General features: G+C 37.3%; 1 protein-coding gene across 1 annotated transcript in view; it reads left to right on the top strand.

Annotated features, from left to right (window-relative positions):
* Positions 1-27,932, top strand: part of LOC139695324 (tyrosine-protein kinase receptor-like) — a 443,472-nt gene that overhangs the window by 238,018 nt on the left and 177,522 nt on the right. Inside the window, exons 2-4 of the mRNA XM_071594031.1 lie at positions 14,636-14,814; positions 18,877-18,944; positions 20,283-20,413. Of these exons, the coding sequence (XP_071450132.1) occupies positions 14,636-14,814; positions 18,877-18,944; positions 20,283-20,413 (378 nt within the window). The remainder of the gene's footprint in view (positions 1-14,635; positions 14,815-18,876; positions 18,945-20,282; positions 20,414-27,932) is intronic.

Below are 27,932 nucleotides of genomic sequence, written 5' to 3'. Positions count from 1 at the left end.
GTATGATAGGTAGCCAATCTATGGTTAATTTCTAGGGAATCATTTTTCGAACGGAGAATTTTCTTTAAACGCAGTCCTCCTCGGAAAAATATGAGATTGCTGCAAACTATAATACTACCACCACCGATCTCAATCTTCATCTCAGGTCTCTTCCAATTTCAATTTAATTCCAAAATAACTTTGGGTTTTTCAAAAATTTCTAGGTAAAGAAAATAAAAGCGGAATATCTACTTTAAATATCTGAACAAAAATTTTGAATGGTCAAACAGGAGAGCCACCCGCAAATTTACTATGAGTTTTTACGGCGATGAACAAAAATTGAAAGTTACACGACCTAACACATTCCTGTACGATTAGATCCCCAAAATTTACAAATCAACGCGTAGATATCGTATTTTTCTCACATTTTCAGCAATTACTTCAAAATTTTAGGCATAATAAAACATAGTGATGACGTCAGCTTTAAATTATTTCTTCTAATACATTCAGATCAGCGTGAAACTTTTTTCTCTAAACTCGAAGACTCTCAATCACTGCCGGCCCTAACATAAAGTTGACCTTAAGACAACTCTAGCCCCACGTATTTTTATTATATAGTATATATTTTCCCGTGGACGCCTACTACCTTGATCAAAAAGTTCCCGGAATAACCACCGTGTGGCGCTCCCATCGTTCCGATTTGAGTTCTGTTTTTTTTGTTAAATTGGTACATCTGTTGTTGATATTCCCTTTAAATCTTAGTGTCATAACTTGACATTTGCAAAAGTTACGTAGCCAAGAGTACATCTATCTCTGTGTGTGTTGGCGATTTTTTACAATTTCAGAAATGGATTTAAATTTGCAACAACGAACTTGTATTAAATTTTGCGTAAAAAACGGATTTAGTGGCGCACGGACGTTGGAAATGTTGGAAAAGGGTTTCGGCAACGATTCTCTAAAAAAAACGGTCGTTTACCAGTGGCACGAGCGGTTCAGAAGTGGTCGTGAGTCAATCGAAGATGATGAACGCAGTGGCAGACCATCGACATCGAAAGTCGGTGAAAAAATTGATAAAGTAAAAGAAATGTTGGTCAATAACCGCAAATTAACCATCAGAGAAATAGCGGAGGACTTGAACATTGCCTATGGATCCGCCCAAGACATTGTGGTTAATGATTTGGGTTTCCGTCGTGTAGCAGCAAAGTTGGTGCCAAAAGACCTCAATTTCATGCAAAAAAGAGACCGTGTTGACGTCGCAAAAGACATGATTTGCGAGGCTGAATCCGATCCCACATTCATCAAAAGGATCATTACTGGAGACGAGACGTGGGTTTATGAGTACGACACGCAATCCAGACATCAGGCAAGTGAATGGCGTTCACCAAATGAGCCGAGACCAAAAAAACCACGTCGTTTTCAGTCAAAAAAGAAGGCAATGCTGACGGTTTTCATGGATTACAACGGTGTAGTGCATCATGAATTTTTGCCAGAAGGCCAGACAGTAAACAAAGAGTATTATTTGGGCGTTATGAGACGTTTGCGTGAAGCAATTCGCCGAAAGAGACCAGAAATGTGGGCAGAAAACTCGTGGATTTTGCACCATGATAACGCACCGTCGCACAGTGCTATCATTATTCGTAATTTTTTGACGAAAAATGCAACAAATACCATCCAACAGCCACTGAATTCACCTGATTTGGCTCCCTGTGACTTCTTTCTGTTCAATCGAGTTAAAAAACCATTACGGGGAACGCGTTTTAGCAGCCGAGAGGAAGTAATGGAAAAATCGCAGGAAGCACTGATGGACATACCGAAAACCGAATACAAAAAATGTTTCGAGGATTGGATCAAGCGCTGGCATAAGTGTGTTGCAGTCGATGGGGATTACTTTGAAGGGGACAATATAGATTTAGATGAATAAACTTGTATTTTTAATTTTCTGAATAAATTCCGGGAAATTTTTGATCAAGGTAGTATGTTAAAATATCCTTAAATAAATGGATACAAATATCAATAATGTTAAAATATATTAACGGTAGGTTTATGAAATTAAAATGTGTATTGGCTGGGACCTGTAAAATATTAGAATCCAAGAGGTTCGAAATATGCTGGTTTGCTTAGCCATAAAATTAACATGAATCGCCCACATCATTTTCCGAAATCCAGCTATGCCTCATAGAAAATGGAAGCATGTGCAAAGAGCGGGAGATAAAATCGATGAGTGAAAGGAAAATAAATATTTATGGATAAAACCCCCCCACTATAAAGAGAGCGCATTCAAATCCGTGGGTACTGTATCTCTGTGTCCCGTGAGTTAAAAAAATAAAATAAAATGAGAAAGCGCAAAACAGAGATTCAGCCCATATCCGTAACACACCCATTTTCCTCTCTTTTGTGATGGGACGATTGTCAAAGCTGTTGAGCCGTTGATATGCAAGCGAGAAAGAGACGAGGTGGAAAAATCAATCGATGTAAAAAAGGTGGTCAGAAATACGGATGGATAACTGACGATGAAACATTACGCAGTGGAGCAGATAAGAGTTTGAAACGACTACGTTTTGGCACCGAAGAAGAACTCAAGCATAAAATCGTGACCCTATTTCACTCCTTCCCGAGAACTTTACGAACTTCTTATCTACCTTTGCCATAAATACTGGAAAACAAGGTTTACTTGTTGGTAATATCAATTCTTATCTAAATAAAGTTGTAAAATCTCTTAGGAATGGCTACGGAGGTCCATTATTTGAATATTTTCATGAGGTTTGTTTGTTTGTTTGTCTATTGATATATATACAGGGTCGCACCCAAAAGTGGTAGGACTGATTTTCTCTGGTGCGAACGGAGCGGTGGAGGGGGGTCTGCCTGGTAGGGCAAGGTGGAGGGGGCTCTTAGTAACAGACTAACACCAACCTCAGTCACCTGCGGGCTGTCGTTGAGTGAGGACACCGTTTTTAGTGATGGAAGTTTTTTGTCTGCGTCGAAAAACAAAAAGAATCTGAATTTAGAGCAACTTTATTCCGTGAGGTTTTGTGCAAAACTCGGGAAGACGGCAACCGAGACCCTCGATATGATCAAGCAGGCTTATGGAGACACTGCCTTAAGCCGTTCTACAGTATTTGAGTGGCACAAGTTGTTTAAAGAGGGTAGGGAGCTCGTTGAAGACGACCATCGCTCCGGACGGCCGTCGACGGCAAGAACCGACACGAATGTGGACAGAGTGAGGACACTGCTGAACACAGGCCGACGCTTAACCAGTGAAGAAATCGCAGACCAGTTGGGTCTGTCTGATCCAACGTCCAACGCATTATTTCACAGGATTTGGCCATGCGCAAGGTGTGCGCCAAGATGGTGCCGAAAATTCTGAGTGTCGACCAACAGGCAACGCGCTGCTCCTGGCCAAATACGGCGTTGCCACGTTGCCGCACCCGCCCTATTCTCCCGATCTGGCACCACCGGACTTCTTCTTCTTCCCCCTGATGAAAAGACAGCTCAAGGGACGACGTTTTGACTCGATAAAGGCCGTTCAAGAGGCTTCGACGAGGGTCATCAACGGCATCCCCGAAGAAAATTTCCAGCGGGCGTACGGGGAATACGTAGAGAACGTTATACTGTGTAGCAGCTCAAGGAGCATACTTTTAAGATTATTAAGTCGATGTAAGTATATCGTCAATAAAATTCTGGTAAAAAAATCAATCCTACCACTTTTGGGAGCGACCCTGTATATAGTCTATGATAATATCTATTTCTTGTTTTTGCCAGTCAATATGGGCAAATAATACGGTTTTCTCGATGGACTCGGATGTAACATTTAATCTGAATATTTTTGCTGATACGAGTATTTGCTCGATATCATTAGTGAGAATTTGATTTTTTGCCTTATCTCAAAGGTTGACGGGACTCTATCAAAAATCTGTATAGTCTATGTGTATACTATTTATAATCAAATAAACTTATACAAATGTAGGAAAATTTATAAACACTGATATACATTTGCGTAGATTCTTCATACTTCCCTCCAGCAAAAATTACGTTATCCGGAAAAAGTCTCTTTTAAATTCATTGAACACCATACCTTCGACTACATATACTATTCAATACATCCTTTTCCCTTCCTCAGTGGTGCAAATATTTTTTGTCCAACGTAGTGTACAACATCTCACTATAGTTCAATATTTCATTCATACAATTTTCCCCCATTTTTTGGAAAAAAAATCTCCCAACCACCTCTCTTTTTCAGTTGTATCTAATACTTTTATCGTGTCTGACAGCCCTAAATTATATTGATAAAATTTCGTTCTATATCGCATTTCATCCACCTTATTTATCTCAACATTGAACTTTGATAGATACTAAATCTGCGCTTGCCTTTTGCGTGAAAGACCAACAGCTAGAATCTAGTGCATAGAAACTAATGATTCATTTTGTGGAAGGATCAAACTTATAGTGTATATGTTAAAACCATAGAAAATGTAAGTATGCCTACGCTGAGGCTCTAGAATCAGTCAAGTATTACTCGTTTGCACACGGAAATGAAAATATAATACGCTGCGAGGATATTATAATGGGAATGTCTGGAACGTAGTTTGGAAAAGACGGTGAAAAGAAGCGCTCTGTTCTTTGGAATTCCACTCTGGTCCGTTTGTTCCATATGGAGACTCAAAAAAGGATAAGAAAATTTTGTCGGAAAATTACCTTGGTGAGACATGATATTTAACCAATGAAACAATATCTACATTACTGGGCGTGAACTCTGACGAGCGCTTTCCCCCACACGTTCCGTCGTGTTTGTGTAAATTAGGGAGTTCAAATTGTCTATACACAAGATATCTACTTGTTTTCCCTCAAGAGGGGTACATTATGTTATAGAAACGTAAGCATAATAAACTTTTCTTTCAATATGACTCCAATCAATCCGTTAATATGCGCAAAAATTTTTGAATTTATTTTATATTTCAATTCATATTTTTTACCAGTATGCACGTATTTTTCGCCTTTTTATTCTTGGGTGATCTAGTCAGGAAACTCAGTTATAAGCTATTTCAGGAACTTATTCTCTTTTGATAATTTCCTCTAGTACGTTTGGACACTTCTATCTATATCCACATATTTTATGCAATTGTTCATCTATGCTCTTCTGTAACTAAGCTTCCGAACATTTCATATCTTGAGAAGCGTTTCAACTACACATAAAAATAAGTTTCGCAGTTGACTCTTTTCTCTGAAATCTCTTTTTTCATATCCGATGGTACCATATTATTCATTCTCCCAGCTTGACCAAATCACCTTTCGCTAATGGCGCACCATAGTACTCTAATCTCATGCAGGTCTGTCACTGATGCATCCAATTCACATCCTATTATTGCGCACTTAATGTTTATGTTATAATTCCTATTTTATCACTATCACGCCATGCTCATTAAATTTATTCGACGTTTATACCGATTCCGGCACTTTAGATTTCATACCGAAATGTCGGACGGAGTACACTTTTAAACGATGTCATTTTTACATCCATTCTGAAATTACTCATTACCTCATCTCTTCAACTACCTTAACATATTTTGTAAAAATTCTTCATAGACATATCTACCTTTTTAAATACATCGCTGTTTACCCTCTACAAGTATTTAAATCACTCTTACCATTCTTATCGACTAATAGTAGCTAAGTTTATGTTATACACATTTTCCCTCAAATTTACTCATTCTCACTAAAACTTTTGATGCGTTAATGTAGATATTTTGAACTTTTAGCTATATACTGTGTTTTAGGAATATTGAATTACCTTTAATTCGTATCTTCAATAATTGGGTCAGTGTTTTTTATACGTAAATGCAACTTTCGTATATTTCTCCATTTAATTACAAATCAGGTGATGTTATGCATACTTGTAGCCACAAGGTACATAAATGACCACGTATAGAGATGTAACGTAGGTAAATTTCATTGTTTACACTTTGCAGGTTAAAAAAAATGAAAAAGTTTACAATTATGACTCCAAGAAATTTTCTTGCAATTTTGGCATAACGTGCTAGTAAATACACCGAATAAATGGAGACACCAATGGAGATGTTTTCAATGGACCCGTGCATGTCTACAGCATAGTACGGAAAACAATAGTTCTTCAATATCTTTGCTTGAAATCATGGATTTTATGTGAATTTTATATTTTCTAGGTCCAATCAAGAAAAATAGCCATCCACGTATTAAATGGTGTTGACGCTATTAAAAAATACAAAACATGCGAGACAATAGGCAATCATTTTATTTTCTTTATGTAAATTTCCGCTATATGGGACGAAAAATCCAGCCATCAAATTTGTGGCCATAAGAAAATTTACGGACAACTAAATATGCATTTATATTAATTACCGCAATTCATTTCTGTAATTGTTATTTTTATAATACAAAAGCCTTACCTAGCACTTTCGAATATTTCATTTGCTGTTCGTTTTGCCTTCCATTTTTTTGCTCTTGAACCTTACGAATTAAACAGGATTAGTTATAATAATTTAAGATGGAGGCAGTAATCCTGAGAATGCAGTGCAGTTCACTATCAAGGGAGTGGTATTTATTAAGATGGAAAAAGTAATAGGGATATAAAAAGAAAAATGCTTTGGGTAAAGAAGCGATGTGTTCAACACGATGCCCGCTGACATCGCTACTTTTGATATATCGAAGTGCACTTCATGTCGCGAAGCGACGCCATCCTCGAATTCGAACATGGTCCACAAGAGTCCTCCTACTCTCCCCTCCATTACTCCACCCTTTCTGCCACCAAACCCGAATCCGAGGAGTTTATTTGGCCCACTTCGTAGCCCACGCCTCCGACCTCGCCCTCATTTCGTCGACGGTTCCCCACTATTCTGCCGGAAACACTCGAGTGTTTTGGGTTTCGATTGCACTCCTGTCAAGCCGCTCTCTTCCTCTCACATCAGTTCCATCCTCATCACGATGTCAACGCCTTCCCACGCGGCTATTACCGGCGCGTTAGAAGGGCCCTCTTTGGTGGCCTCCGACAGCCGGTGTTTCCGCGAACCTTTGGCGCCAATGTCTCAAAGCTGCAAGTCAATTTACAGATTCCTCTTGAGATCGAACACACTCCTGAAAAAGACTCATTTCTTCTGGGACTAATGAAATTTATATTTAGTGATAGAGAAAGATTATTTTTCGCTGTTAAAAATGCACAAAATTCCATTTACAGTTTTTCTGGAATCGTGGTATGTTTTACTGGAATGTTTAAATGCAAAATTCGAAAATATCAAATATGCTTCCCGTTAACGTTCAACGTGGAATGTCGGCCACCAGACCGCAATTAAGATATAGTAAGCTTCGCCATGCGTTATATCGTGATAGCTACTTAAATGTTTGGCAATAGGTTAGGCATATTTAATAACTGTAATCGCAATTTGTAGGCTGAATTGGTGGAGTGTGAGCCGACTGAACTTTGGATTTAAATGTTTATAAATAATTTTTCAGAGGATCTCCGTCTTAATTACGAACTTTCGAACACTTTTGCAGATCTTTAGTTTCTTGTATCGATGAGTGATGAACTTTTTCCTGATATTTTAAAAAATTATATGCACGCAGTACTTATGTTCGACGCATACAATTAACTATTTTGGTCCGTAATGCGAGCTCTAAATGCTCCGTGGTGATTACATATTATACAATGGGGCACCTCGCCTGAGTTCCATGTGTTTTATCTTAATCAATATCTATTAACTCGTTTTCTTCAGTGTTTTATGATGCCTCCCTTCCTTGTATAGCGTTTTCTATTATCATGTCATCCCTTTGAAACTGTCATGGGGACATAAGGAAACTTAACTATCGCCATGCAAAACATCATAAGTAGTGCATCATTTTTAGGCGTAGAAATCGGTGATTATTGAATTTTGATCAATTATGAGCAATCAAAATTTGGTAAAAGTTAGGTATAATAGGATAGAACTGAAACCAATAGATAGAGAATATGTCACAGGTGATCTTAAAGATATTGTCGTGGGGAGAGAGGAAGTTGGTGAACATTTAAAAAAAGTCGGGAAAAAGAACGGAGGAGACATTAATAGACGGCAAGACGGAAATAACAAAGTACTCGGAGGTAGAATATTTAGCAAGTATGGAAATGTTAAAATCCAGAGTTTGCATTATGGAGAACGTAAATTTGAGTAAAAGTTATGCACACCTGAAAAAGAAAGGGAATCGGGTTGGTGAGGAGGCTAGCGTACTAGCTTCCCACCCTGAGGGAGGGAGGGATCGAATCCCGGGGGCGCAGATCTTTTTCATTCGTATACCAATCCCTACTTGAAGTGCTTTGTGGAGAGCAATTTAAGTGAGTGCGCTGTCCGTCGGATCGGACGTTAAACTGCCCTCCCCTTGGTGCCTTTCGTTAAGAGTAGGCTAATGCTGATGCCGGGTTTTGCTCTACCATGCTCCTTTTGTATCCATCCCCAAAGGCACAAATGACACCAGCTGTCGGCCGCCTCCCATAAATCTATTAATCTTACCTCTGAAGAAGCAAGACTATTAGGAAAAACATAGTTTATTTTCATTTTTTTAACGTAGCGAATAGTTTTTGGGCCATCGTTTGTGTGCATGTTTGGTAAGACTTTCATTATTTCTTTTACTATAGCGCTCATGGGGGGGTAGAAAATTTTAGATTTGTTCGGCTGTCGATATCTCATAGCTTGTCACTTAGGACTATATTTTCAGTATATTTAGAGTGTTGGTTGTGTTCACAAGCACTAAAATATTAAATGATCAAATAAAAGGCTCAGAAAAGATCTTGTTATTTTTTATGTAATGTTTAGGCAATATTTACTGCTATAGAGTTGGATATATTGTCTAGCAAGAGGACGCGATTCCTTGACCTGTTAGGGCCTTTTTCAGGAATTGGCAGATTCCATCATACAGGTAGGTAGATTTCACCGCATTGCTGTCTAATTAGTTCATACATATGTAGATAAAGTACCTTGCAGTCCTTATCATTATTTAATTTCATCTTTAATGGCACGAGAAGTTTTCCTTTTGGTTATGCTCCAATAGTAGTTTATTTCTTCCTTCCGTCTGCCTTAACATTTAACATAAAATTTTCTGGAATATGTCCATGTCCCGGGACGCGCCTGAACAAACCACTTTAGCTAACAATAAACGTGAAAGACGTCTACTCCATCATTCCCCTGGTATTCGTATTGGTGAATGCGTGGGAGCCCTATGCTATTTAAAGTAATGCGCCCTGAAGAAAGCACTTTCGCTAAAGTAACTACTTCCGCCAATGATCTCCGGGATATTAGGCAAATCACGTCGCGTTGAACGAATTCCTGCAGATGGAACCTGGCACCTGACCGGACCGCCGAATTCTGGCGATGTGAAGATCGGGAAACAAATGCGAGTGAAATCAAAAAAGTGCGAAGGAAAAAAACGAGATTCCTGGAACAGTCATCCTCTCAGGCAGTCAACATGGAATCGAGTGTTTGCATGCATCGCCCACGAAGGTCGGCCAGATTCCAGGAACATGCTTTTTTTGGATATAATTTATATCTCCGGAATGCCCCTCAGAAAGCTATAACTTTCTTTAATTATTTGCGAGGAAACTTTGCTACATCGCTACCTCTTCATTGGGCTGCAATATTGAATTGCTATTTCAATTTTTAATCTAAAGTTGAAATGGAATATAAATTTAGCGAGGATTTTTATTCATTTATTCCAATTTCAGATCTCCAGTTGTCGACGTTAGTTTGCCTTGGCCTTTTTTGTATATTATTACATCTGCCATTTTACAAAACTAAATGGTTACTTACGTCGTGCGTATTACAAAGGAAAGTGTTTCATTCAGTGAAATACAAGAGTTTGGGTTCTGTGCATGAATACGTGGTCCAAATCCCGGAAACATTAAATATATTACAGCGTATATAGGTATGCATGTCATAGGATTTTGTGGACAAGGGGACTCAAAATTAGTCGATGAATAAATGATGAAAATACCGTAGGTTTAGATAGCTCAAAATTGGCGAAATAATTTGTTTTCTCCTTCTTGGGGTAGTGTTTAGGGGAGGCGACCGACAGCTGAGGTCATATGCGGTATTAGATATGGACAGGAAATGATGAAGGGTGGAGAGAAACACAGCTTCAGCATTAGCCTGCTCTTTACGGAAGGCGCCAAAGGGTCCGCAGCTTAACGTCCCATCCGACGGACGGTGTACTCACTCAAAGTGCCCTCCACAAAACACCTCAATTAGGGACCGAGAGACCACTGAAAAATATTCAACACCGCCGGGATTCGCACTCCGGACTTTCTGGGTGGGAAGCCCGTGCGTTAGCCACCGCACAATTTCAATCCCCTTTTCCCCTTCTTGGAGCATTAAGAAGTTTTATCTGTTTTCTATGATATAGCTTCTGAGCTTATGCCTTGAACATGATAATTTCCTTCAAAAAAGAACAGAGGCTCTGGATTGGAATAATATATACTAAACAGTAATACATTTCATACAGATAAGTATACTCGTAGTTACATAGAGTTAGTAATGAGGAATAGATACATCAAGGCTGTGTGAAAGGGATAATATTTTATAGCAGAAAATTAAAAAAACGTGCAGATATTTTCATTTATTTTTCCGGTTATCATAATGCAAGGAAAATACCTTGTAAAAGAAAGTGCGAATAAAATTTCGTGGAGAGAAGTGAAGGTATTATTTTTAAATATTAATAATATATATAGGACATTAGGTAAACGACGCTAATGGGTTTATTTCACTTCTTATTAGCAAGGTAACATGATTCGTTTGTATCAATTGGTAGTTTCTACTTGAGTTCCAGTTTTCAAAGTTGTGACATAAAAGTTATTAATAAAATAATGCACTGAGCTATGGGAATGACATTTTTAATCTTAGCATCTCTTAACGATCTACTTCATTTATTTTAATTTGTCCATATTTTCATATATATTTATTCCCGACCAGACGGCAGGGAAGATAATAGAAAGAACGTCGGTCAATATGAATGTCAAGAAATCATTGTGAATTAATCCTCTCCAGAGGGATAGACGACTACAGCTAGGTCTAGTTTCTTCAAAACGCTACGAGCTTGTAAAATCATGGTTTTAATCGCATGCTATTTTCAAGTATTAAGTCCTACTTGCGATTGTCTGCATCAAAAAAGATGCAATAAAATTATCCAAGTGATTTAATACCCGTCAGAAGTGTTTTCCGTTGAATTCGTTTTTTCCTCCTCACAGATCTTTCTAGCAATGTCTCGATCCGTTCATTTAATACTTACCTCTTTGTTCCGTCTCTTATCTTTTGAATCGAGTATAATATTTTCCCCCTGCCACACACCTTTTTGGTGGCTCGCAGGGTATTGATGTAGATCTAGATGTAATAGAACCCTCAAGCACATAGTTGACTATAGTTATCATCGCACATAGCTGACTTCTCCGGAAAACCCATGATCAATCTCTTACTTTGATTCAGCTTCACATCTTCTTATTGGTCCAATCCACCTCAGTCACTCTATCTGGAATTTGTCAAAGGAAAATTTAATCATCCGTATACTCTTTTTATAGATTTAATCCTGGTAAAAATATGACTGTCCTTGGGATACTGAAATAGGGAATTAAGCCACACACCCTACCCATGATCTACAAATGAAGCAACCAATGTACGGAAATTAAACCTTTTTGAATTAAACCGTCTGTAATGTACCGTTTGTTCCATTATTCAAGGACTGAAAAATAACGAGCCTTGTTGCTTACGAAAGTTTCTTTGTGGCAAATACCCTTAACCCTCCACACCAGGAAGCATCAAAATTATGCCAGAAAGGAAACCACCTCCGTCTCCCCTGGGTCTAAAATTTTGTTAATTGATCCCTCAAGAAAGCTCGTTCGGCAGTCGTAAGAAATAATTTTTGTAACTTTTGTTTTTGTTAGTTGTATTCAAACTCACCCGTCGAGGGCAGAAAATAAACGTATTCAAATGATGCCATCCAAAAAATATCGCTTCTTCGGCTCGAAAAAACTGAGACTTTTAGATATTAATAAGAATGTAATTATTTTTCTATGCAAAACAACCCCCCCTCCCCGGCAAACAATTATATTTTGCCTCTTTATAAATATTATCAAAATTTACAAAGGCAATTGCTATAATTGAGTACATCTACACCTAATTGTTCTAAAATAACCAAATCGATAGTTATTTAAGCACGGCTGTACAGGCGGGACGTGGCGGAACAGTATCTTGTATAAATAAATATCATAAGTTTAACTGACCCCTTATTTTACTTCTCACCACCATTTGGGCCGTCGTCATCTGGCATAAAATGAGTACTCTAAGATTAGTCATGTTTTTATGTACATAATCCATTGTGGGGAAGTGGGATAAATGAGATTGGGAAATGGTAGGACTGAGTTGAAGGCAGTAATTGATTTAACTCGATAGACGTCGTCAGTAGAGGGAGGTAACCGGTTGGTATGAGGGGATGGAGGAATGGAAGCAGAAGTCTTTTTTGCGTCGGTTTATTGCCTATTTAGAGAAGGATAAGATAAGCGAGGGGTATTTGATATCAACTTATTTTAGCGGTTCGAACTTTGTTTTCTTTCTTCGGATGATCTCCCATTTCTCAAACGCATCAAGACCTCACCTTCCGTGCCCGAAATTTTTTTGTTGAAGCTACGAGTACACTGATGGTACTGCTCCATCTAATGCTTTAATAAATATGACTCGAGATTACGGTTGGCGAAGCACTTTCTACGTTCGTCTAATAATTAAATCCCTACAAGGGCGCAGAATTTTATTCTGCTCAACTTAACAATGGATTTTATTTTCTCCTGAAGATGTCAACTATTTCTTGGGCCCAATTTATGCACCGATAATATGAATCGTCAACGAGCATGGGATCCCGAATAAAATTTAGGTGAAATTAATCTAGTCGTCCAGATGTCATGAGCTGAGGGTCATTAACACGGGGATGGCGAAGGAAATTGAATTCGCGCTGGTAACATGGGCGCGGAATCCACGGTTCCATAAGGAAATGGAAGATTTAATGAGGAAATATGGTGGAAATTGGGCTGAATTCTTCGCTGGGATTTCGTTTTTTTAATGTACAAGGTTAAACTGATCGTCGCCAAGTCAAACCATCACTCTCGTAAATGATGAGTTAATGGAGCCGTCAATAATGGGAACAGATCCTAATCAATCTGGGAAGGGGGGGAATCTCGAGGTCGGCGGAGGCTGTGGGGTCGACTCCTCGATTTGTGATGAGTTCCCCCTTAGCCTCAAAATGCGATTAGAGGTTCTTGCGCCTTCCTCTCTACCTCGGACCGGCGAGCTAGTGGATCACCATGAAAGGCCACCAAGGCCGTCATCTAGTTTCTCGGAAATTAACTCAATTTTATCATACCTCCCTGGCAGTTGGCAGATCTGGACTCAGATCTTGATTGGATCAGGAATTTTTTCATGGCCGATCTCCATTCGTCACTTCATTAAATCATTCCGGGTGTAATGGATCTGTTCTATTAATGTGCTATTGTGGGATTTCAACCAGCATGTTCGTTTACCAGTAAACTTACACTATGCGTGAGATAAACCATGGGTTTATCTTCCGTATATGAAAACCTTAATCACCATTTGTTTTTCATTACCACATGGTTGGAAGTGGAGCGCTCGGCGTGAACTACATGATTCGTTGCTGCTATTAAATTGCCGATCTGCGACAAAATCTGTGAATGTTTTCAGCCAAAATACCGAATTAGTATACGTACCCACGTATAAATGTGTGGATATATAAGTAAATTAATTGTGATAAATTTAGAGAATTGATTTTATCACTGTTATTTAAGAAGTTAATTTTTTTAGAAATAAAGTGCAATGGGTTATTCTATTTTCATATCTTGCATTAAAAAAGTTATCTAAAATTAAATTTCACGCGAAAAATGTTCGAGGATATTAGGTGCCCACTTATAGCACGTGATCGTTGCAGAAAATTTGCCCGTAATGCACTTATAAATTTTTTTAACACAAGGAAAAAGTGCGGCACGTTTATATGAATATTTTTGACTAAAATTAAGGAATTCATGGGAATTTCAGGATTTGCTCGATGTACACTCACAAACGTTACTCATTCTCTTCGTGAATTTCCATGTGAATACTCATTTGAAATTTAGGGAATCCTAATGTTAATTAGTCACCAACAATCTGCAACATCAATAATTAATAACAATTAACTTATTAAGGTATTTAACTGTTACTCTTCCTGAGATACTGTTAAAGTTTTGGCATACTTTCTTGTCTCAGTATTGCGTAAACCTCTATTTTGTTTTATATTTTAACATTTATATGGCTGCGTAGGTTTTCGCGGCGGTCATTTGAAGGATTCTGCATTATCGGGTTTCACCGCGTCGTTGTTTGATTGACCTATTTTAACTATTGTTAGCAGGTGTTAGTGTGATTTCATGTTAAACCTCATCACCAAAAGTGATAATAGCATTCATTTCATTCTATCTGCTATTAATTCTGCTTCAAATATCCTGCGTAACGAAAATAAAATAAGTGGAGAACAGCCTTTGTTTGTGGAATAATTCCCTTTTTTGGAATAATTTCTTTTTACTCTGATCGTGCATTGCAAACATAGGAACTAACCTCTTCTCTGATTCCTCTTTCCTCAGGTCACTTTCTCCTGCTGCAGATGAACACGCTGAACCCGTTGCGGCCCTCCGGTATCTCCCGGAACATCCAAATGAAGGAACTTCCTCGGGTCTGGAGTCCTCAATACGAGTCGACGGGCGAACACTGCAAATTAGAGATGATGGTCAATATGGCCAACATGGTAGAAGGAAACTACAAGGTAATCTCATTTTATTTTAATGTTTCACGAAGTTTATCGTGGCTGCACGAGTCAATGTGTCATCTTCGCTCACAAATTAATGATTAGTGATGAAATGCAATGCCACAACCATTCATGCGATGCTTATTAACGCATAATGTGGACATGATTTTATGCCCGATGAGTTTTTAAATAGTTTATCTTAATCGCTGAAAATCCTAGGTTGAACTAGGTCCGAGTACAAATTCATAACACTTTATCATAATGAAATCGACTTGATATCTTTATGTAATCTACTTAACAACTACTCCTCTAATGCCATTGAAAATCACTTGTCACTCTGACATACATTTGAGGAATCTCCTCAAGCTGCATACCTATCTAATCAAAAGGTAGATACCTCGAAAAGACCTATTTTCGTCTTGATATTAGAAAGTAGGGCTTCTTAATTCATCCATATGCTTGTTATTATATGCATGAAATGCAGAGATAAGTGACTTCACGTTTAGTGACTAGATATTAGCACGCATGAAGAAATTTTGAAAACTCTTCATCTATCATATCATGTCAATCGTTTGTGCCGTAACTTTGTGGAATTGCTCTTTTTGGGAAATAGATTTCTATTCCACACCATAGAGCCAATATATGGGCATGGCCAATACAGCCTATATATATATATATATATTTGTAACTATATGCATATAACTTCTTTGCCTAATGAGGCTGCCCGTCAAAAATAAATAGGACTCGTATGACCCCTGATAAATATCACATATACTCGTGATCTTATTAGATATTGTATCCGAAGCCCAGTTCTATTCAATCTGTGTTATTTCCTTCTTCGATTGCTCATATGTTCTCCTTGTGGTATGTAATATCTTTCATCCTCTCATCTACTCGAGATTCCTTCAACATTTTTGAAAATCTGCTACCTTTCAATTTCTCTCACTTTTCCTTTTTCTTTGCTCACCGATTTTGCCCACCAGCTTCCTCTCTTCCGCAGTCACATCATTGACTTCTTTGGTTACCATTCTCTTCATCCTGGTAATTTTTTCAGGTTTATTCATTTTGATATCTCAAAGAATACTAAACTTTAGTCATTCTGTGTCCTCTAAATTTAGATATTAATTATGCTTTAATCATATTTTTTATGCCTTGGCTAGGAGTCGTATTGTGTACTTTACTATGAGATTCAATTGTGTTATTTAGGCTATAAAAAATTATTTCTTATCCTTCTTTATCATTGTATCGTATTAATATTGCAACCAAGTTTAAAATTGTAAATATTTCATACTTTTCTATTGTTGTCTTTTTTCAATTTTTCTGATTAAAATTACCCTTAAAGTAATATCGTACATTAAAGACACTTTCTTTTCATAAGTGAAATCTTTCTAAAAATGTGTGCCTTCGACTCTTTTTAATGCTATGAATTTACATATTATTTTAAATGACAGTAAAGAGGTATACACTATTATTTTTATAGGGAAGGTTACAAGTATATCTGGTATTCGTAATATTGAACAATTATGATTTGAGAAAGTCTCGGTATTAACAAAAGTCAGTGTATTCTGTATTCAAGTATGAGAAATATGGTGGATAATATGAAAACGTCTTAAATCTGACGTAATTGAACCCTGTACTGAAGAGTGAATAAGACAATGGGAAGAAGAAAAAAAGATTCGACTAAAGAGCTTGGTTTACGTTTGATAATAAATAATATTGCGTGAAAATTAATTCTCACGCCTCCATTACTGTTGACTATCATGTCGAGCATTTTTTTAGCAGCTCTTCAAGTTATTCTGTTATGTCAATCCTTTTCTTTGTTTTTAATTCCTTGCGCTTTCGTCTTCCATTACCGTATTTCGTAATTACTTGGCCTTTCTCTGCAATTATTTGCATCTATGCTTCAGCAATCCATCGTGGCTAAAATGCGCCCAATTTGTTTTCCATTACATATTGTGAAATACCCTCCATTCTCTCGTCACTTACCACTCGAAGTCATTATTTTACCTTTCTTCAATCTAGTTTTTATCAATCTTCTGTTTCATCATATTTCTATCGCTTCTACATTTCTTAGCTAATTTCAAGTCCTGCGTCATCAGAAAAGCAATCTGCAGTTCAATTCTGCTCTTAATACATGACTTGTTTTTGCATCGCTAGTTATTTAACTGCTTAGCAAATTGAAAAATTCTTCCAAGTATTTTGGTGTGTTCTTTAATAGTTAGACTGCATACCATTACTTTGGTGCTATTTTAATTTATCTTGACATTTTACTCGTCTATCCACTACCTCACATTAGCTTATTTCCTTGTAAGGCCATCTTTCCTCTCTGCAGTTTAGTAGCAAATCGCAGCACACTTATTCTTCCACTGTGTATCTTAAGTTTTATTTGATCTCACTTATTTCCTCTGTGCACACATTAAATATCAATAGTGATATTGAACAACTCTGCCTTACTCCTTTCTTTATTTAACTTCTTTGCCTCCACCACATAATAGCTGCCCGCTCTCTATAGAGGTCGGGTACCTATTTCTGTATTTTATTCTTAAATTTTAAGAAGAGAAGCATTAAATGCCAGTTCATATTGTCACAAAGCTCAAGATCAACAAATTCAATATAGTCTGTTGGCTCTTCCGAGTCCCCTTCCCTGTGTTGAGTCTGAGAGCAAGAATATCTCTTGTTCATTTACGTCTTATTAATTCTAATTGGTCCTCACTGGAAGTACACATCGGCTTTCTCCTCCACTCTTTGAAATATCATTCTCGTCGTAATTTTCCACACATAAGGAAGTCAAAACATATTCTCAAATATTTCATCTGTTTACACCATTTATTCGAATAGGTACTGATGCAATCTTCTTAGGAGGAGAAGGGAAATTGGGCAAATTGGAAGACAATGAAAATTTAAGGTATGAAATTAAGCGTCAAAGAGAATGAGTTTGTCCTATCAAAGAGCATGAAAAAGTGACTTACGAGAGACATAATGCTACTAGGAACGAGCAAGAATGTTTGAAGGCCTCATGTACTTGGGAAATGTCGAGCAGGATTGAAAATTTGCTTATTTATTCATCATTTATCCGAATTTTTTGGCCTTCGAATCTAATTTTTTACTTAAAAATAACAGCAATTATAATCAAAAGTTCCCAAACTCTAAGGGGAGAAAAACCCACCTAGGTGGGAACCGAACTTGCAACTGCTGGATTGGCAGCTGGAGACAGTACCCCACCGCCACCATGGCGGCGATAATGAAATAAATTTAAGAGACAAGCAGAAGCATTCCCGAAGAGTGTCATAAGCTTGGCATGGGGCAGATACTGGCAGATACTTGTATATTCCTTGGAGTAGGGGATGAATGTGTTCAAAATAATACGGATTGATGCACAGGTTATACACATTTACCCATAGTTCCATATAGAATCATAGGCAATAAAGAGTAGAGTCTTGAGTAAATTAGCAAGCAAAATGAATTTTCTGTTACTCGGGTTACAACAGGAGATAAGACGAAAAATTCGAGGCTCAAGGATAGGGAGAGGGTAAGGAAAGTTAGGGATTCAGGTAGTTGGGGGCATCAGTAAGGGGGTGCCAGTAGTAATTAACAAATTATGGTATGATATGGGGACAAAACCATAGCCACTAAACTGGTCTCTATAATTAACCAAGCTGCATTCCACCTTGAATTAATTCATTCGGCCATTTTGGAGTTCTAGAAGAAGACATTTTTTCTAAAAACAATGCAAAATCCCTACTTCTCTTTCATTTTTATCAAGCCCAACTAAATATTTCATTGGAAATAATTAATGGAACTTTTATAAAATGTACAACTAGCTTGAAATATTTAGTTATTTTCATTGTAAATATGTTCATTTTAGTTGAAGGGATGTATTTAAACCCATGTAATTTTTTGTGTTTAAACTTATTTGGTGTATTACTTTCCCTAAGCCACCACAAGCTTTGTAATGAATCGCTCTAATGCTAGAGATCTGTTCATATTCAGAGTGAGTGAGCATAGTGCTTCATAATTATTGCTTCCCTATTTATACAAATATATTGTAGATATAGTCTCATACTTGTTCTTTGTTTGCAGGTGGTAATCGAGACGGGAAATCACACATCATGGGTCGTCGCAGAAAAGCCAGGGAATGACAAAGCAACGTAAGGATATTAGAAATAAATTATATAGTTTACTATGTCATTGCATGATATTCAGATTTTTGGCAAGAATGATTCGCATTTTCTACATTTTTCTACCTTTATATCAGTTAAATTTATGGTTGCAACAATGTAGTGGTAAGCATACCCAATAAAGAAATGTTTTACCTATACAGACCTTGAGTAATGTTAATTAAACTATTGAAAATTTATTGGATTCAGTAAGGCCTTAAAATTTTAAAGGAGTTAAATGATTTGTTGCATAGTACCATTCATTCGTTACTTGTGGTTAATCTACACCTACATAATATCCCTTAAGCCGCTGCAAGGGCGTGTGGCAGGAAGTGTTAGGTCACCGACCGTATAAGAAAACAAAACCACATGCAAAATCAACATATCCATACAAACCTACACCCACAATGGCGTATGAATACATTCAAAAACCCTTTCAAGTTACACGCATGCAAATACATATACTGTCAACTTACAAAGAATTGCACCATTCATCCAATGCAGTAAATATTTAGCCAATAACGTGCAAGCTAGATTTGAAAAGTAAGAAGGCGAAATTTCACTACCACATGGACATGCAACATACAATGATCTCCTCCCTGAGGAGACAGGTATGGAATGTGACTCAACGCTGCATGTAGTGGGAGGGTCCCCTCACAGAGAAAGACGAAGGTTGGAAGGGGGAACTTAAAACCAGACAAAGCAGAGCAAGCAATACTGTAGCGAGCATTCTAAAACGGTCGTGCGGGAAGGTTTTCGACAACAAACTTGGTTAATTCATACAAGACAATGAATGGATTTTCTCGCGATGAATATTATCCTAATTTGATTATTCTGTATTTGAATAGTTAGATTTTTAGGCTTTAAATTTGACTAGGTAAATTTTCATTTTCTTCATTGCTTTTTTACGATTATCACCAATCTTAATCTTTTTTAATTTTGCCCATCTAATGATAATTTATGATTTAGAGAAGATTCGTCTATAGTAAATTTAAAGTAATAAGTAATAACTTAAATTATTTTTTATTATACCTCATTGGGTTCTGAGAGTCCTGGGAGATTGAAAATGATTCTCTTTTATTCAGTAATTCTCGGATGTGGCCACACTAGATATTAATTGGTTAGAGTTTTTTGTTGGAGAGTTTCATAAACCTTATATATTATTATTCCAGAAGAAGATTCTTAAATTATCTTTAACTGTGAAATATGCTTCAACTTTTTCTATCAAATAATAATTTGAAAGACAAAATGCACGTTCTTTGATTTTAATATTCTGCGGCACCATTCATCTACAAAGTTCTTTCTATTTTCATCACAAATCGCACTCAGGTGGGAGAGACACAACTGCCTTTTGGGAAGGATAAGCCAAGAATTCCACGTGATGCTGGAAATCATCTCTGGTGGGAGGATACCTGCTCACTTCGCCATCGATAACATAAAACTCACCAGCTGCTTTCCAGGTTAGTGCATTCCCATCCGTGCTATTCCTTTAGCCTTCTAAAAATTTATCTTATGCTGATGAGCTGTCACTTTTTGAAAATATTGCTTAACAGTAAGTTTTTTTCTTCTTTTCACTTAACAATTTGAACAAAACTTTGTTAATAAGAATGTCCTAACATATATCTTGGAAATATGTAATTAGCTAATAATACGCGAAAAGGATTTTAATTCAATAACATAATATCTATTGTACAAACATAGAAATGTATTTGATTTATCATCATTTTTATTAACGTGATTGCTCTAACTACGTGTCAACGCTTAGAACCTCTGAGAGGGAAGAACGACTATTTGAATTATTTTTTGACGGTGTTCATTCCTCTAATTTTATCCCGATGGTTAAATGTACTGATGTACTCTTAATTTGGATTCATAATAATTCCTTCGATGTCGCAATATTACTCATGCTCCCTGTATCTTCGTTAAATTGTAAGTCTAACCATTACTCTTCGAGGACCCAGAGGCTCTTGTACTCTTGTTACCTTACTCCTTCTTGTTTCTCGTGCCGCTTACTCTCTTCTTGCAGCACTTATTAACATTTCTAGCGGATTTTTCTAAACCTTATCTAAGTCCTTAATTAAAGTTTACTCCCATGGATCTCATATAGTTTTTAGGCCAAACCCGCACATTCTTCAATGGCTTATACCGCGTAACAGGTTTGAGGTTAGTATTGCAGTCAAATATTTGGCTTTTATGAAAATTCTTAACTCAATTCCATTTATTTGATCAATAATGACTTTACGAAATCAAATGAAAACTCCTATAGTTTAGTTAATAAGTGTAGTAAGTAATAGTAAGAGTAAGTAATAAGCTTATTACGGCTATAGGAGTTCTAATTTTATTTTGTTAATTTAAGAGGCCATAGAGCTCAAGTTGCCTAGATTTTAAATTATTTCTTGTTCAGCGTTTATTCGAAAACTTCAGTGCTGCACATTTACTGATATTTAATTCAAACTACCATTCTTTACAGCTCTCCGATATCTGGTCTAAATAGCTTGAGGGCAGCAGAGTCCTTAATTCCCATCTAATAACTTCGTCGCCAGCCAATAATCTGAGATTGTTGCTAATGTGATAGCTTAGGTTGTCAATACATTAAAATAATAGCAGGATCCCCATAACATTACCCTCCGGCGCTTCTGAAGTTGCGTCTTCCTCTAACAAACTCAACCCGTTGAAAACTACTTTTTGTTCATGGTTAGATAATAAATCCCTAATTCAGCTAGTCACTTTCTCGGGAAAACAATTATACCTTAGATTTCGTGTAAACTTCTCCTGAGTTAACTAATCTTAGAATTTCTTAAAATCTAAAAATAAAGTATTCCCTTACCCGATTTCACTTTATCATAAACAAAAAGACGAAGTTGTGTTTCACATTATGTGCTCTATCTAAACCATTGCTGGTTACGGTTAGAATACTGGTATACCTATTACTACCATCGAGAAAGGCCTTATACCTAACAAATATTTTTTAAAGTTTTTACAGCACATCGACGCTTAAGAAATTGGTCTGTAATTACGGGGGTCCTCTTAATCATCCCATTTGTAAAGAGGGATAAGACGAGGTGGATCCCAGTCGCTAATTAACTTTCTTGTATCAAGTTGTAATATTCGGTTTTTAAGCAAGGCGTGGTCCTCAATTTTTTTGGCATTCTAATTGTATTTTCCCCGTATCTTATTCGGTTTTACATTTTGGAGCTGTTTTCCTTTTTTCTTTTATTTTGTTTTCCTTCCTGGGGAAATAATGTTCCGCTCTTTAGTTGGGTTGGAAGAGTCGTTTTGTGCACCAGTATTTTTGGTGCTGGGTTTTCGGAAAATCTTAGTTTTAAATTGTTGTTTATGCCGTCTGTCACGATTTTCCCATTTTGAGTATTTTAAGATATTCAGTTTGAAGCTTCTTTTTTATTATTCTGACATACCAAAACCAATCGAAGCTCTCACTGAATATAAATTGCGCACCACTCTTCTGCCGATTTGATTTTAATGTCATTAATTATTTTTAATGTCTTTAACAGCTCTCTTGAATGAAATGTATCTAATTATTCTCAAGCCTCTTTTGAAAAGGTGAATGAATAAATTTCGTGCAGATTTATCAACGGCTGCTTCATTGGCAGATTAAATAGTTGAAAACGTTAATTAATCAGAAAATATTCGTACATTCAGGAAAATAGAAGGAGTTCACGTCATATATAAATGACGGGATATTTAGTAGGGAATAATTAATGATTTATTATGACGCCGATAATGAAACGGACAGATCAACATATTTAGGTCAAGGGCATTCTATTCAAGCAATTATCTCTCCAAGTAAGTACAGGTAATACATGTTAGTAACAATCATTACCATTTCCTTTTCTTCCCATTCCCCTCTTTGCGGGCCCTCCCTCACTCGGCTAGAATAGTCATGTCCAAAACCAAATACATCAAGTTTTCCTTTCCTTTGCTCTATATTGGCTTCAGTACCATCATGTGAAGCGTTCTATTTTTCTTTGGGTTTTTTCTCCAATGGAACATGTTTTTACATGTAGAGTGGAAAACTCCACACATATGCTTTCAGGTTTGCTTCCAGTGAAACTCAGGGATCACATTGAATTCAACTCACGTCCTTGGGTTTTATTTTCGAATTAGTAAACCATTCGCCTATTCTACCCGTGTCATTGGTTGAATAACTGGGATTCAATTGTAAAAGATTGAACAGGGCTACATGATATGCCATTGAATCTCTTAATGGCATGTAATTTTTGCCCCAACAGAACAGGATGGTGTCAGCAGCAGTGTTTTCTGCAAATCGAGTAAAATAAGAAAAAAAGCATGGTCTTTCTGACTCCAGGACTACACTTTTGTCGCGCTAATTGGCAGAGGGGGGGGGGCAGAGAGACGCAAATTGCGATCTCATTCGGCTTGCACTCTCGAGACTCCGTAGCGATACCGTCTCCCTCGGAACTTTCCATCCTCCCTCTTTCTCCATTTTTGGGATGACCTCGTTACCATTATGAAGAGAATGCATTAGTCGAGATGTGAGGGGGGGTCTTCCCTCTTTTTTTTTGCCTCTTTTGGTTGAAATGCTTGCCCCAGCCTCTCTTTCCACCCGCATCCTCAACCACTCTTACGCCCATCCCTGCTCCCCCTTAGTAGCCCGAACCGTTTCCTCGGCTCCCCCTTGTTGAAGAATAATGAGACGGAGCGGAGGGTCTAGAAAATTTCGAATTTGATCGTCGACGGATGTACCGTATAGGAGCAAGGGGGAGCCGGTCGTTACTGCCGTCCTGCGTGTGCCTCCGAGCCCCTGAGTTTTTCTCATCTGCGAGTGTGCTTTCAAAAGGCACTCGATTCCGTGTCGCTTCTTGATTTGCGTGTCTTGCGCGCATCCAAAACAAATTTGTGGAAGGATTATTACCAGAAAGAGGGTAAGTCATAGATAGCAAGGCAGCAGAATCTAAAGGATGATTTCTGCGGGGAGAATCGTGACCCCAAAGCTGCAGAAACGCAAACGTTGACATTCGAAGGTACTTATTGTGGCAAGATTAATTGGATATTCCCAACTAATAACACGTTAGCTTAAAAAATATTTTTTTCATTCTATAATTTAATGTAAAGGTGTTTTCCATTGAAAACTAGGGTAATTTAAATTGCAATATTATTTTGATGAGGGAATTGGAGTCCAGCAGGTGGAGAGCTAGACTACTGGACGGAGGTTCCGGGTTCGTTTTCGGGTGACGCCTCCGGGCACCCTCAGCTGCGCCCAAGCTGTCTGATTTACGGACACCAGAACTTCCTGGGCAAAGCCGGCATAGAGAAAGGAACTCCCCGCCCCTACCCTAATGTGGAAATTTCCTCACTGTTGGGCTTAGCACTGGGTGACCTCTATTCTTACCCATAAAATTAACTATTGAGTTGTTTCTGCGGTGGTTTTATATCATTTTTACATAAGTAACCCCGTAACATAGCCATAATTTGAGAAAAACAAATTATACTACGATAAACAGTTCTAGGGTGTAGTAATGTAGTGGAAGGAATTGTTACTGTAAGATAGGATTGACCGGTACTTGTTTTCCAAAACTTGCTTAAGATTCCAGAAATGAAATAGAGATTGGATCCGTACATAATAATCTATATGAATTGCTGTGTCAAATCTATCACCGGGATTAAGTAAGATAGTTCTTATTAGCTACATGTGCATTGGGACGCCATTTTAATTCTCAGAATATTGTATAAGAGGCGGGAGGTGCGTCTTAACTGCTAATAATCTTATTTGATTTGAGTGGATAATATTTATCGATTTATAAAGATAACGATTTTAATTATTCCATGATGTGATTTAATTACGTATGCATATAAAGGAGAGACAAAATCCTAATGTTACCCAATTGTCCGAATGTGGACGAAGTAGACCTCTTTATCATTAAAATGAAGCTAAAGCCGGTGGATGTTATCATTAAACTATCAGATGGGGTATTGCAAACACTGATTCTGTTCCTGATCGTAACAGGGAGACGTTGGAGCCTTACTCAGGCTGTCGCTGAACTTAAGGAGTTCATTTAATTGGCGCCCCAGGAGCGAGAGAGGCTGGGATTCGTTACAACCCCCAAATTCCCGCCCCTTTTCATTTTCCCTCGGAAGGGGCTGTTAAGTAGACAGGCAAGTACCAGGGCGTAGGAAGGCTGAGAGAAACAAGCTAAACGGAGTTTTCTTATTAGCGAACGACAACGCGTTGCATGGAAAAAGCCTTCAAGTTGAACCACCCGTTAGAGTGATAAATTCTTCCCCTTGCTAAGGGCGATACACAATACCAACCATCGATTAAAGGACCTTAATTCTCACGTACCGGGTTGATGGATATACGAGCTTCTAAGAGTTCTGTGACAACGCTACGCATTTTTTTAAAATACAGAGTTTTGTGCCCAAAGCTTTGGGAATTCAACAAATAGAGGCGAATCAAACTTTGTGAGGAACAGAAGGACATTTTTTTGCGTGCATGATACAAACTCCGCTTCGGTAGTGAATAAACATAAATAGCGAATAGCAGAATAAACCACTAATTCCAGATCATTACACATCAAATATTCTATTCACTCAGCGAATTAATCACAATGGTATTATGTTTTGTTTCAAATAACATACACGTACGTGCATATAGTCCTTTTTGAATTGAAAATGAAGAGAAAATCATTGCATTATGGAATCATTACAGAAATATTCGCCCAAATACAATTTACACAAACAAACAGAAGAATTAAGAAGCAGTATTAGACATAAAACAGGGAGAAATCACAGCAGTCTGCGGTCCTGGACATCTTCATTCCTTTAAAAAGCCAAAACGGACAATTATACAGTTGTGCGGACCGCTTCCCTTTAAGAAGAAGATTCGTTTGGGTAAGTGCTCGAGGAGGAATGACTTTAAACTCCTTCTGACCCCTTTCCGCACCAGTGACCAACAAATGGCTGGCATGTTTTACTCCCGCACATTCATGCTCTCGGCTCAGGTTGACGCATTCCGTGGAATTAGCAAACGCCAATCCATTTCATTAGATTGCCTCCCTCCCCTACATCCTACCCTTCGTCCTTTCCATTCCGAGTTACTAACGTAAGTCTTTTAGTTGATGAATTATTTCGGAACCATTCCATTTTATAGCTGTGTGGTGCCATTTTATAGCATCAGCATGATAAATGAGATGGTCATGCAAAGAGCCAACTTGGTCAGAACTATAATTATAATTACACCGTGCAAACAAACTTCGGAAATTATTCAAGACTTGAAATTTGTTTTCATTATCATAAAACATGAAATTTATAGTATACTATTATTATAGGTAATCTACTGGTAAAGATAGGCTTGTAATGGACAGAACAACCGATTAATTCTCAGTATTTATCATAACTAAATCAATAATAATTTCAAATACCAAACACACCTCTTCCATTTCAATTCAAACGGTTTTGTAAAAATTCGATTTTAGATTTAAAGATCCGAATATTTTCTTAATTGATACATTCGTAAGACTTTTTATATTTTGTCTATTTGGTGTATATATTTCTTAGAATATTTTTGCATTTTACGCTTAGTTTTGAAGATTAAAGACATATTTCATTATTATTAATTTTCTAAACATTTTTTGCTGTAATTGGACTTTATTTCTTGAATAAAAATAATGAAATTATGTTCCATTTTTTCAGCTACAATTTAGTTGACACCTAATTGACATAGCGATGATCATAGATGAAAGTATTTCCACAACGCTTGGAGTTTTACTTTTCGGAAAACGTATTTTACTCTTGATTTTCACTTCTACGTTCTAGCTCCGTTTACTCCTTGGAGGTGTTCCGTGCACAAGGAAAAAATAAAGGATTCTTCATTGCTGGGTAACAGATAAAAATTAGGTATTATTCCAACAGAAAGTCAACATTTGACCGTTGAAAATTTTATTTTACATTCATGGGCAATTGAAGGGAAAACGGTGGCAAAACGACTAATGTGCTTCTCATCAATGATCTGGGATTCAAAAGTTGGTTTTTCGTACCGTATTTCTACTCAATTTTCCTATTGGACTGTCCCTTCATTTTTACATAAATCTTCACGAAAAGGTTTGCCGTTGATTATTTATCGCACTCGGAGTCTTTCTCAGTATCTCTTCTCATTATTTTTTCCCCTTGAAACAGTCTTTAACAAGATACCGCTGATCTTATCCCTACTTCTAACAATATAACCCCAGGCAATCTACTGCTAAATCCAAATCCGGTTTCTATGGAGGAATACAGGTATTTTACGTTTTTAGTGTCCTATTTTAAGAATGAAATATTTTTTCGTGGAAAGACCATACTTCTCGAAGAAAGTTTTCTGGGCTTGTTGAAAGTTTATCCATTAGACCCCACCGCTAATTAAATAACTGCAACCTTTTCCAATCCTTCAAACTTTGTTGTCCAGACTTGCATATTTATTGATGTTTAAAGATATCTTTTATGTGTGTTTTCTTACAGTATTTATACATGTACACATTGCCCAGCCAGCCGCTGCAAGGTCGTGTGGCGGAGGGGTGTTAGTACACCACTCATAAAATTGAATAAAAATACATGCAAAACAATAAAAAAACATGATAATGTGCATCCACACAGACATTTATATTCATGTAAAATTTATTCTAACTTACACACACGAAAATACTAATGCTAGCAACTAGCATGAACAAGCACATGGACATACGAATGTACTAGATGTCTACGCAGCGTTTCATCTTGCCCTCTTTTGTACGAGATTTTTAAAATTTTTGACTGTGACTACGATTTTTTACTATTATAATTCTTGATAACCCAAGGAAAGACCGAATATTTATTTATTTTTTCAATACTTCTCACTGTGGTAGCTCAATAATGAAGTCTAGTATACATTTATTGACTACTCAGAAATGGATACGTAAGAATTCGTTTAGGAAACGCTAATCGCCTTTAAGTTAATATTCATACGGACAACTAGTTAAATCGCTTTTT

This window comes from Hetaerina americana, unplaced genomic scaffold (assembly GCF_022747635.1).
Source record: "Hetaerina americana unplaced genomic scaffold, ioHetAmer1.1.p SCAF_6, whole genome shotgun sequence".
Classification (NCBI taxonomy): Eukaryota; Metazoa; Arthropoda; class Insecta; order Odonata; family Calopterygidae; genus Hetaerina; species Hetaerina americana.
The sequence above is the reverse complement of the archived record's forward strand: the minus strand, read 5'-3'. Positions and strand labels throughout refer to the sequence as shown.